The 12,509-nt window shown below is 41.2% G+C and overlaps 2 protein-coding genes across 3 annotated transcripts; both read right to left on the bottom strand.

The window, feature by feature from the left end:
- Positions 1-408: 408 nt before the first annotated feature.
- On the bottom strand, positions 409-5,059 carry txndc15 (thioredoxin domain containing 15). The gene is made up of 5 exons (XM_039004567.1): positions 4,869-5,059; positions 3,874-4,322; positions 2,749-2,912; positions 2,308-2,438; positions 409-1,083 (listed from the first exon to the last, which is right to left on the bottom strand). Exons 1-5 carry the CDS (start codon positions 4,963-4,965, stop codon positions 887-889), a joined length of 1,038 nt encoding a protein of 345 aa, XP_038860495.1. The 5' UTR covers positions 4,966-5,059; the 3' UTR covers positions 409-886.
- Positions 5,060-10,204: 5,145 nt separating this feature from the next.
- LOC120056807 (UPF0461 protein C5orf24 homolog) lies at positions 10,205-11,965 on the bottom strand. Of its 2 annotated transcripts, none has more exons than XM_039005008.1 (2): positions 11,738-11,965; positions 10,205-11,096 (listed from the first exon to the last, which is right to left on the bottom strand). In XM_039005008.1, exon 2 carries the CDS (start codon positions 11,088-11,090, stop codon positions 10,485-10,487), a length of 606 nt encoding a protein of 201 aa, XP_038860936.1. In that variant the 5' UTR covers positions 11,091-11,096; positions 11,738-11,965; the 3' UTR covers positions 10,205-10,484. The 2 variants fall into 2 exon arrangements, with proteins under 2 accessions (XP_038860936.1, XP_038860935.1); XM_039005007.1 differs by having other exon boundaries at positions 10,205-11,093.
- Between the last annotated feature and the right edge of the window lie 544 nt (positions 11,966-12,509).

Below are 12,509 nucleotides of genomic sequence, written 5' to 3'. Positions count from 1 at the left end.
TAGAAAGAAGTTAGTTATAACAATGTAATAGCAATATGCTTGTGTTATTTTAAATGGTATTTATTACAGTATCAATTTAACCTTTTGTTTTTTTTGCCTCTGATATAAAATATATGGTCCTTATGCTTCCAAAACCGTAACGCAAGCACTGCGTGTTCAGACCGAGCATTTGGGCTCTTATTTAATTTAACCCTTATTTTACCGGGTAAATTGACGAAGAACACATTCTCATTTACAGCAACGACCTGGGTAATAGTTGCAAGGGAGGAGGGTGATGAATGAGCCAATTGTAAACTGAGGGTGATTAGGTGGCTGATGGTATGACTGACACATTGGGGCTCTTTAACAGAATACGCCTAAATCCAATGACTCTTATGTGTAATGTAATGAAGAGTCATGATCAATGGCTAGGTTAAACCCTGCATTTAAAACATGTTTAATTTGACACTTAATCACAACACCATCAAAACATTTGCAAATAAACAGCATGTCACTCTGACTCATTGAACACGTGTGTTCAAACATCCAAGGGGTAATTCAATTCAGCAAACAATTATGTATATCCATATCACAGTAGCAATGTTACAGCGAAGCCAGCAGTTAACGGCGACAACCATCAGGGCTGAGCTGGGGCTGTGTCTTGGGCTGTCTCCAAAACCTGGGGTCCGTATTCGTAAAGGGTCTCAAGTGGTATGAGTGCTGATCTAGGATCAGGTCGTTCCAATCTTATTCATTATGAGCTGAGGCAAAACTGATCCTAGATCAGCGCTCCTTATCTGAGACACTTTCTGAATACATGTCCAGATTTACCACACTTATGCCCAACAACTCTCACGTCGAGAGGAATTTTATTCACAGGGGCTTACAGTCTGTGGGGTTGTATATATTAGTCCTGGTGCTCATGCTCTTGGCCTGGGATGAGCCAGCGGATGCTGTCAGTCCGTAGGATGGCGTAGGTGGTAAAGCCGGAGATGAACAAGATGGAGAACACCAGCAGCCAATCAATACTCTTCACTGGGACATTGGGAAGAGGTCCAGATAAGTCCTCCTCTGTTACATTCTGATCTGGGCTCACTTCGAAACCTTAAGAGGCAGATTGAAAAACAGTTTTAATGAATACCAATGACCTGTCTTTCAAATATTGGAAGTACATTTATGAGAACAAGCAGATGGGTCCCCAAGTTTACATTCTGTCAGGCAGGGGGAAATGCATCGGATGGGCAGTGCAGTTAAACTAGATTTTCCCGTTTTTTTTAATGATATTTACACACTATGATTTGATTTAGGAGGTCGGAATAGGACTCGAAAATTATGATAATTTCCTTTTTGTGTAAGAGCTGTTTGATAATGCCTGGAATTTCAGACTGTTCAGTGGGATGGAACTTTTGGCCCACATCATGATGTCACAATGTGGTTGATTATAATAGACCAATGACTGTTCATCTGGGTAAGGGGTGGGCTCTAGACAATCCTATCAGCCGATCAGGGCTGTAAATATCTTAAAATGTGTTTCCTAATGCCCACACAATCAGACTGAGCATTTCAAGGGCCAAAGTTGGCTGATTAAAATAATTGATCAAATATATTTTGGAGTTATTTTCATTAAATAAAACAATGATTCATTAGCAATGATTTATAAAATACAATTACAAAGACTGCATGGGGGCTTTTAAGGCTTACAACACCAAATCAAATTGTATTTGTCACATCCGCTGAATACAACAGGTGTAGACCTTACCGTGAAATGCTTACTTACAAGCCCTTAACCAACAATGTAGTTCAAGAAATACAGAGTTAAAAAATATTTGCTAAATAAACTAAAGTAAAAAATCTAATTAAAACACATTAAGATTACAAAACAATAACAAGGCTATATACAGCGGGTACCGATACTGAGTCAATGTTCGAGGATACAGATTAGTCAAGGTAATTTGTACATGTAGAGGTAAAGTGACTAGGCATAGATAATAAACAGTGAGTAGCAGCAGTGTAAAAACAAAGGGGGGGGGGGTCAATGTAAATAGTCCGGGTGGCCATTTGATTAATTGTTCAACAGTCTTATGGCTTGGGGTAAAAGCTGTTAATGAGACTTTTGGACCTAGACTTGGCACTCGGTACTGCTTGTCGTGCGGAAGCAGAGAGAACAGTCTATGACTTGGGTGACTGGAGTCTTCGACAATGTTTTGGGCCTTCCTCTAACACCGCCTACTATATAGGTCTAATCCTGCACTGTCTTTCATTTTGAAATACTATACATCCAATACTAAATGATCGGGGACTGATGCCTCGTTGCCTTTGTTTACATACCTGTCTGATTAGCTATGAAAGACACCAGAGTCTCCAGGTTTCTGTCAGTCTGGTTGAATCTGGCCATTGGTTTCACACCTTGAAACAGGAGGATGTTGGGAACTGCTACAGTCCCAAACCGTGTGGAGAGACTGGAGAGAAACACGTTACAGAAAGATAACATGTTATTGTTACGCTCAACACAACGACAGAAAACTAAAGTGACCTTTCTCATTGTGTTTTCATACAAATGAGGACATATTGATACACTGGTGTAGAGCTACCCTCCTGTAGGTTTTTGCTCCAACCACAGCTGTAACTAACCCGGTTCAGTTTATCAACCAGCTAAATTGTTAGAATCAGGTGAGCTAGTTTAAGGTTGGAGTGAAAACCTACAGGACTAGCCCTCCAGGAACAGGGTTGGAGAGCCCTGCACCGGTGTAAAGTATTTTGGTAGTTTACCTGCTATGCTGGGAGGCATCCAGTGCCAAGAAGTGCATGCCGGGGAAGACCCGGGGCAGTGCGTTGAAGTGAGGTGCCAGATTGGCAGAGAACTGGCACCAGGTAGTGAAGAACAATACCAGAGAGCACTCTGTGCCATTTACATTCAGGAACTCCATCAAGTCCTGTAGGGGGGGGGGGGGGGGGGGGGAAATCCCATTGGACATAAATAACAAGTTATCTTTGAGGTCTATGGCAGGGGTGTCTCTATCAGATCCTGAATGGCTGCAGTGTGTGCCAGGCCTTTGTTCCAGTCTGGACCACACCATGATTAGTTAAATCAAGCTAAGCTAGAACAAAAACCTACACAAACTGTTGCAACCCAGGACTGTGTTTCAGACACCCCGAGAGTGTGTTTGACACCCCGAGAGTGTGTTTCAGACACCCCGAGAGTGTGTTTCAGATGAGACGCCCCGGGAGTGTGTTTCAGACGCCCCGGGAGTGTGTTTCAGACACCCCGGGAGTGTGTTCCAGACACCCCGGGAGTGTGTGTCAGACACCCCGAGAGTGTGTTTCAGACACCCCGAGAGTGTGTGTCAGATGAGACGCCCCGGGAGTGTGTGTCAGACGCCCCGGGAGTGTGTGTCAGACACCCCGAGAGTGTGTTTCAGATGAGACGCCCCGAGAGTGTGTTTCAGATGAGACGCCCCGAGAGTGTGTTTCAGATGAGACGCCCCGGGAGTGTGTTTCAGACGCCCCGGGAGTGTGTTTCAGACGCCCCGGGAGTGTGTTTCAGACGCCCCGGGAGTGTGTTTCAGACGCCCCGGGAGTGTGTTTCAGACGCCCCGGGAGTGTGTTTCAGACGCCCCGGGAGTGTGTTTCAGACGCCCCGGGAGTGTGTTTCAGACACCCCGGGAGTGTGTTTCAGACACCCCGAGAGTGTGTTTCAGATGAGACGCCCCGGGAGTGTGTTTCAGACACCACGGGAGTGTGTTTCAGACACCACGGGAGTGTGTTTCAGACACCCTGGGAGTGTGTTTCAGGCACCCCGGTCTAGGGAGTATCAAGGCAGTGGGACCTACTATTTCAGGCACACTAGTTCATGTCATGATGCATATAGTTAAACAAACCCAGACATCTGATTACCTGTGAGGCATTTAGGACCTGCACGGTGAAGTTGTCCATCCCTGTTATGTTCCTTTTATCACAGTTGACTTTGTAAGTCTTTGTAGTTTCTGTGGAGTTCTGTTCTTCATTTGTCATGGCGTCTACGTGGACCATCCCCAATATGACTGGTTCCATGGGTTCTGAATTCTTGGACTCCTCTTGGGTCAAAGGTGAGGGACATTTTGCCTCATCGTCGCAGAGTGGCGAGAACCCTGTCTGAAAGTCTTTCACATTCTTGGGGATCAGTGACTCGATTCCTGCTGGGTTGACAGGTAGTTCGGTTCCCATTACCGCGTCTGCGATCTCTGCAGTCTTGTACTGCCTCTTTGGCTGAGACTCAAGGTCCTCCATTCCCACAAATTTGGGAATATTTTCCATATCAGAGGCCACGTCCTCAGAGAACTTGAATTCTGGTATTTCATCATTCTCTGTAAATAAAACAGGTACATATTATTACATCATTTCAGAAGAAAACTGTAGAAACAACGTTATGAAATCAACCTACTAGATGTGTTCAGTTGGTTCTAATAATTAGGCTATTAAACAGATGAATACACCATCACTGTAGACGAGGTAGAACGAATAAGAGCCATCCTACACATGTATACCACTGATCCAGCTTGCATGTGCTTGCTTGTCAAATACGACCAGACATTTTGGAATATGTTTCGCCTCTTCTTCTCTGACAACCAACTAACGTTACTAGCGCTAAATGATAACGTTAGAACATTTTGACCTGCACAACATACTGGGGGTAAACATGTACCTAAATATGTAACAAAGAAATAGCTAGAGCTATGTGACCAGGTACCATTTTGGACTCCTTTACACAAGAGCAAGTAATAAGATCGCTAGGCTGTCAACTTTGCTGGCTTTATAGTTGAAACTAAACAGTTAACGTTATAGCATGCTCGCTAACTAGCTACATTACAAACAGCTAACACTACCTAACTGCTGGCTCCCCCTTCTCTTACCTTGAGCTGTTACTGACGATGCTTTCTTTATTTCAGAAACATAAATCGTAAACCATACAATACATGTCAACATGAGCCTACTTGATATTCTGGACATAGTTACTATTAGCTACAACAATATATATAAGTTACGGGCATTTATGATAAGCGGAACCAATGTTGTGAGTCGCTGTCGGAATATCAAGCGATGCACTACTGTAAAAACTTCCGGGTCAATAATTAGAGCTTGTGCACGTTTGATATTGCAGCCGATTTGAAAGGCGTGTCGAGACTGACTGATCTGCAAATCACCTTGTATCATAAATAATTACTCAATATGATTTGTAGATCAGTCAGTCACAATTTTCCCATGTTACATCACGGGTTTGATGCTCTCGAACACTGCCAATGACAGAGGCAAAGACAAGTTCTGACAAATGACTGTATGGTTCTGACTCACAGAGAATGATAAAGGCCTCTAGTGGACAAAATACCGTATTGGCTGTGGTATTAGCAAATCATTTTTTTAAACTAACCCTCATTGTTCTATCTGTGGTATAGACACGGGCAGTGCCATTGAGGGCTTCCACCATGAAATGTAGTCAGCTGGGTAGGACTCCCAACTTAATTTGCTGATCCAACCTGATGGAGTCATGTCCAACTGGGTCATCAGGAGGGATCAGCTAATCGTGAAGAAAATTGACTACTTCAAAATGGAGATTGCATCAGTGGCGTTAGACACCATAACGGGAAGTATATAGGGATGCATTCTTTATCATACTATCTTCGGACCATAGAAATAGAACGAATAGAACGGCCCTGGAACCTCTAACCCTGGCAATTTGACTGGTAAATAGAATGAATAGAACGGCCTTGGAACCTCTAACCCTGGCAATTTGACTGTTAAACTCATGGGTCTATTCACAATGTCTGCCTGGTATTGTAATGCAATAATTTCCATGGTAATGTAGAATGTTCATTTAAATGATGCTAACTGATGTGGCTTATGCAACGGAATGTATTCTTTGCAATGTCAGTTGAGTTGTTTTTTAAAAAATCACAGGACAGACTGATGGGTACACTTCCTGCTTTTACATCGTGCTTTGCTCGTATGGGCAGCGACAGAACAGGAAGCGAACAGGAAGCACCCCACTCGCTGTTTTTTTCTGATTCAATGAAAGTCAATGAACTAAGTAGACCAGACCCAGCTGCTATTGCATTAGTGTCTATGGGAGACCCAACCCGTTAAGTAGACCGGAACTGACCATTTTTAATGGTAAACGGCATGAGTGAACTATCTGCATTTATCCACCAGCTTTGCTATAGGTACTCTCACAATGGCCGCCCGTCCACCCATTTGGAGAATTAACGTAGCAGGTTAGGATAATTAAGTGAAGGTTAGGGAAAATGCTCTCCTAACCTGCTACGAAAAGTCACTTCCGGTCGTAGCTTAATCAAAGTGCCGTGTTGATTAGGGAGTCCCTTGAGCCGTCATTTACTTGAAAGGGGATGTCTGTTCTAAGTATTCTATTTCTATGCTTTGGAATTGGTCAGTACCACAGAGGAAGAAGACATTTTGTCAATACTGGGCTGTGTTTGAAATCAGAATATTTTTGAAATGTTTATATCATTTTGTAAAGAATAATCTAGTACATACACCCAATGTAGGCTGTATTGCGATGCATCTAATGACAGCCTATCATTCAAGAAATATATTTATAATTTGTTTATTACACAACTTTCAACACTCAACAATCATGCAGGGATAGTAAAACAATTAATACAAATTCCTATCATAGTGATTACAATGTGTTCGTAGCATGGGCCTTACAATTCCATTGAAATAAATACTTGAATGTTCTGAGAAGGAAATAAAACGTTCTGAGAAGGAAATAAAACGTTCTGAGAAGGAAGTAAATTGTTCTGAGAAGGAAGTAAAACGTTCTGAGAAGGAAGTTTGTCATTGCAATAAGTTGCTAGAAGATATTGTAACAGATCCACGGGTATCTAGCAGAAACTGTGGCGGGGGAAAGAATACAGTAAAAGATAACCCCATGTAAATAGTTTGACATAGAAATTATTAATAATGATCATCAATTTCCAAATGGGTAAAAACAAATCTTCCCAGCCATTCATGTTGTTTTTTTTCACCTAAAAAAAAGAAGGTCCGTTTCATATTTTGGACTGATTGGATGCAGTGATAGGCCTACGTAATTACAAGTAAATGATTGCCTCTAATGATACAAGATAAAAGGTTCAGATAAATATACAAGATTAAGGTTGACAAGATAAATGTTCAAAATGTCCTATAACTGAAGTGCAACTAACTCAATGTTATAAATGCATTATTACATTTGATGCAGACAGAATGCAATAAAATGAATAGCCACGTGGATAAAACTTTGTGTTTCACAAACATATTTCAAGCAGAGTGACGAAGCAAGTATTTTCAAATAGAAGACTCTGGTATAGAAATCAAGTATACTCTTATGTAACCTGCACTTATGTTGACATGGGTGTAACCTATGTATGAATATATGAATAACAAGAATATTCACAAAACACCAAAGCAGAATGTACAATCCCCCCCCCCCCCCCCCCCCCCCCCCCCCCCCCCCCCCCCCCCCCCGTTATAACATAAAATAACATTGTGAACTTAAACTAATATATTTTTATTTCTTACCAAACATTAGTTTTTATAATGTCAATACCTAACCCATCGCAGTAAAGGGAATGGTATGTTACAATACATGTCATAACACAGTAGAACATTATAATATGGTGAATACTGTATGGCAATAAACAGTGAATGTAATATAAAACATTGCTACATAAGCACTACCTAAAAAGGCTTTTGAATGTATTGCAATGCAAAACGAAAAGCTCTTTGCTTTTTGACTAGATACGCAACTATTGTTTCTGTGTTCAGAAACTATAATGCATGTACTTTGATGCGCAGGTGTACATACTGTATACAACCGTCAAACAGAAATTGAGTATCGATTGTATTGATTATACCTGTGGCAGATATAGCAGATTTAAATACGTGTTTGTTTTTTTCTCCCAAATACAAGTTACAGAATGTTATTTGTTAAGAGGATTCATTTTTATATTTGTTCAAAAGATCTGATTAGTTGTTATGGGCTACGCTAGCATGCATTTACTTAAACATCTCAAACTGAAAGGCAGAAAACATCTGATTCTTTGGTTAAGATGATACAATACTGTAGATTGATTTGAACATAGTAGTACCCTATGTCATCATTATTCAATTAAAAAATGAATAATTTATTTTACATCCAAATGCAACTAATCTCTCCAATGGACAAAGCATAAATTATTGTGTGGGTCTTCAATGAGAAGGCCTCAAGTGCTGTACACAATTCAATAATAAACATGATCATATTTGAAAGAATAGTATTATTTTATGATGTAAAGCAATTTGTTACTTGTATTGAAAAGCACTATACAAGTTGTTGTTATTATTCTTCTTCTTCAAGATGGTGATAGAGAATAAATCATAACACAAAACATTGCACTGACACTATCCTTGCTCCGAGGTAAAACAGGGAAAAAATACCAAGTTAGAGGAAGTGGTTCAGGTATTTACAAAACACAATAACCCAGCCATTCCCATAAGAAGCCCCCCCCCCCCCAAAAAAAAATATCCCCTACTCAAATATACCTCGACTCTCCATAACATCCCATGTGTTCCCCTCAGAAATCACAGCACAAAAAAAACTATGAAGCAAGTATGCCTCTATTATTTTAACTGCATGGAAATGTTAATATGTCATTGGGATTACAGTGACATGTACTATATTGATGTGTATTCTTCATAGCTGTCAAAAATGATCAATAATTCCAAAAGTAAATCAAAACGTAACAGGTAAACAACACTCCGCACCTATAGAGACACTAGTTGCTGATTGTCTGATATTGAAATTACAAGGCAAATAATAATTCAAATGGTGTAAAATGTTGTGTTTTAGTACGAAGGGGAACCCAACGAAACGGACTGGAGGATCTCTTCCTGTGAGGAATTGTGCTGGCATATTTGGTGTAATACTAGACCAACACATACAGACACCACTGTGACACCAGCAACAGGTCACATTCAGTAGTCAAAACGTTCTGGAACCTAGCAGATAGAAATAAAACGTTCTGGAACCTAGCAGATAGAAATAAAACGTTCTGGAACCTAGCAGATAAAAATAGAGCTGACACAATGCCTTGTTCTACATGTCAGAGAGGCGTGTTTGTTCTACATGCTGTTTTTCTATCTGAACATTGAACAACGTCCTGCTGAACGCACCCCCAGGCCATGTTAGTCACGTGTTGACCTATTAATAGAGTGGTTCATATGAAACAATAGTTTGCTGTGCAGCCGTAATAGAAACCATGTCAATACATTCTGAGATACATAGCACCTTCAGGATCTGTTGATTTTAAAACAATAGCCAGTTCACAGTATAAAACATTCTACAGAGACTTTGTAGTAGGACAGCCTCAATACGTAGCCATTCTGACAGTAACAACAAAGACTGACCATCTGCTGTGATTTGTATCAACAATGTTTATACCCCATGTTCAAATTCAAATATAGATTAATTAGTGTAGACTCATAACATCCTAATTAAGGGATAGTTCTGTTTTTTGTTTTGTTTTTTACTGTTAACATCAGCATAAAATTCATACTGTATTAGTTCATTGAGAAAAGACACTGCAAACAATAGAGATTGGATTAACAGGAATCATGTTCTTAGGTGAATTACAGTTCTGTGGAGGAAATTCAGTGGAAAATAATATGTTCACTTTCTCATGTCAAACAATAACTACTCTAGTGTACCTGTACACCCGCTGTTCTTCATCACATGATGTATAAGCTATACCTATATCACATACACTGAGAATAACAACAAAACATTAAGAACACCTGCTCTTTCCATTACCTAGACTGACCAGGTGAATCCAGGTGAAAGCTATGATTCCTTATTGGTGTCACTTGTTAAATCCACTTGAAATCAGTGTAGATGAATGGGAGGAGACAGGTTAAAGAAGGATTTTAAAGTCTTGAGACAATTGAGACATGGATTGTGTATGTGTCATTCAGAGGGTGAATGGGCCAAGACAAAGTGCCTTTGAACGGGGTATGGTAGTAGGTGCCAGGCACACCGGTTTGTATCAAGAACTGCAACGCTGCTGAGTTTTTCATGCTCAACAGTTTCCTGTGTGTATCAAGAATGGTCCACCACCTAAAGGGCATCCAGACAACTTGACACAACTGTCGGAAGCATTGAAGTCAACATGGGCCAGCATCCCCGTGGAATGCTTTCGACACCTTGTAGAGTCCATGCCCCGATGAATTGAGGCTGTTCTGAGGACAAAAGGGAGGGGGGGGGAACTCAATATTATGAAGGTGTTCCTTATGTTTTGTCCACTCAGTGTAGTGTATAAGCTATACTCTATATTACAAAGGAATCCGGTTTGGATAGAAACATGCACACTGAGGCACATGCCAGTAATAGTACATCTGTACACTCAACCAGGGAAACGGTACAAACAACCCCTCTATTTGACAGCACTTAGGACATGCAGCCTTTTATTTCTCCAACAAGCCATGAGAAAAGTAGGACTTTACTCGTTGGTCTCCTTTTCCTTGCACGAGGGTTCGCAGAGGCTTCCTTTGTTCATCATAGTGTAGGGGAATGCTGCAGCGCTACACGTACCATAGCCTAGTTTGTTGAGGCGAGACAGGGTCTTGATACTGCCAGGGGGCCTACCAGGGCTGACCTTATATCCCGCTGCCTTGGTCGTTCCCAGGGGTCTCCCTGGGCTGGTCTTGAACCCGGCTGCCTTGGTGGTTCCTAGAGGCCTCCCTGTGCTGGTCCTGTAACCTGCTGATTTAGTGGTCCCCGAAGGTCTTCCTCTCCTTCCAGACCTCCCCGGGTTTTTCTTTTTCTTGGAGTCTTCCGGCTTTTCATTGTTCGTGATTCCAACAGCTTGGGGTTCACTGAGGCCATTCTGCCTCTGACAGGGCATGGGTTTCAGGGTGTTCTGGGGTGGCAGGGGCAGAGGGGGCAAGGTCATTTGCAAGGGAGGGGGCGGGGGAGCTTGGTAGAACTTGTTGGACTGGGCAGTGCATAGGTCAAAGTGACTGGTGGGGTGTCGGCCATCCTCTGCCAGGCATGACGGCCTGCCACTCATGCAATAGTCATTGTTGTTGGTCACCTGACGCATCATCTTCTGCTGGAGAAAACAACGGGATACACGAGATGTATTGTTGATAAAAATGCAAAAACTACTTCAAATGTAATGAATAACCTTTTTACAGGTCTAATGCTAGTGCAAGTTAGAGTAGACACAGGAATCCTATTCCAGTCTCATCCACAAACTAGTTGACTAGTCAGTAGTGGCATATTGTGTTTCGCTGTTCTGTTCAAATCAATGCTGGTGTAGAATACTTCAAATGACAGACAACGTCTGTACTGCACCCATAATGAATTATTAAAGTATATAAGTATAGAATATCTTGACTCTTGTAATGGTCTGTTGTCAACATCCAATGCTAGCTTCGTTGAACGTGCAGGGGTGGTGCAGCTCGTCATGATAAAGACTCAATGTTACAATGGGAGTTAAAATGACTAGCCTTCCCACATCACAGTTGCCTAGTAATGCCTACCCTCTTTTTCAGCGAAATATATTAATCAGCTAGTTGTTCGTTGTATTTAGCAGACAATCCTGACACAAAAGCTTTCGTTTTCGCAACACATTTAGGAAATCACTTACCACACGCTCATATACAAGTAATATGTTCAGAAATTGATGTTTCGATAACATTAAAAACATGGCAAATTAAAGTAATTCATAAAACCATGCATTTACTGTACCTCGATTGTTTGTGATTCATGGAAGGCAAAGGGTTAAAAATGACAGATCTTCTATCTTCAAATTCTACAGCCGATCCATTTTTCGTAGATCACAATCGATCGATTACTATTACTAAATCGATAACGCCTTTTGTCAGAGTTGCAAATAAATGTCGTATTTATAGGTTCGTTGTTTCGCAGGAGAGGTTTAGATGAGAAACGCAGCCATTGCCATTAAAAATTAATAAGGTACAGGGGACAGACTGCGCATGCGCGATACTCCAACAGGGAATTGCAGCAACTCCAAGCAAATTATGATTTACATTTTCATCGTGTTTACACCCGTTCTTGAATACATTCGCAATTGTAATATCAACTAATTTCTTCACAATATCAATTTGTTCTATTATTTGCATGCGCAGTAAAGCTACGTCATACACTATTTCTCCAAAGACCGAAACACTATTTGGAAAGTAGCAATATGATCAACGGACCATGAAATAGTTTCAACTACTTTTTCTGCAGACTAAATAATTTAGTCCAAAATAAAAAAAAATCCGTTGTGCTGGTTCTTTCCACAGTAGGTATGGCACAGTGCTATATTAACCAGACCATCCCCTGGCACAGTGCTATATTAACCAGACCATCCCCTGGCATGGTGCTATATTAACCAGACCATCCCCTGGCATGGTGCTATATTAACCAGACCATCCCCTGGCATGGTGCTATATTAACCAGACTTTTCCCTGGCATGGTGCTATATTAACCAGACCATCCCCTGGCACGGTGCTAT

Source organism: Salvelinus namaycush, chromosome 12, assembly GCF_016432855.1.
Source record: "Salvelinus namaycush isolate Seneca chromosome 12, SaNama_1.0, whole genome shotgun sequence".
Taxonomy (NCBI): Eukaryota; Metazoa; Chordata; class Actinopteri; order Salmoniformes; family Salmonidae; genus Salvelinus; species Salvelinus namaycush.
Note: the sequence above shows the minus strand (reverse complement) of the source record. Positions and strands in the feature narration are given on the sequence as shown.

Excerpts from the sequence above, each read along its gene's own strand:
- LOC120056807 (XM_039005008.1), bottom strand. The coding sequence starts at position 11,090 with ATGATGCGTCAGGTGACCAACAACAATGACTATTGCATGAGTGGCAGG.
- txndc15 (XM_039004567.1), bottom strand. The coding sequence starts at position 4,965 with ATGTCCAGAATATCAAGTAGGCTCATGTTGACATGTATTGTATGGTTT. Across the intron at positions 4,323-4,868 it reads ATCGTCAGTAACAGCTCAAG|AGAATGATGAAATACCAGAA; the intron begins GTAAGAGAAGGG and ends TTTTATTTACAG. Across the intron at positions 1,084-2,307 it reads TTTCATAGCTAATCAGACAG|GTTTCGAAGTGAGCCCAGAT; the intron begins GTATGTAAACAA and ends CTGCCTCTTAAG.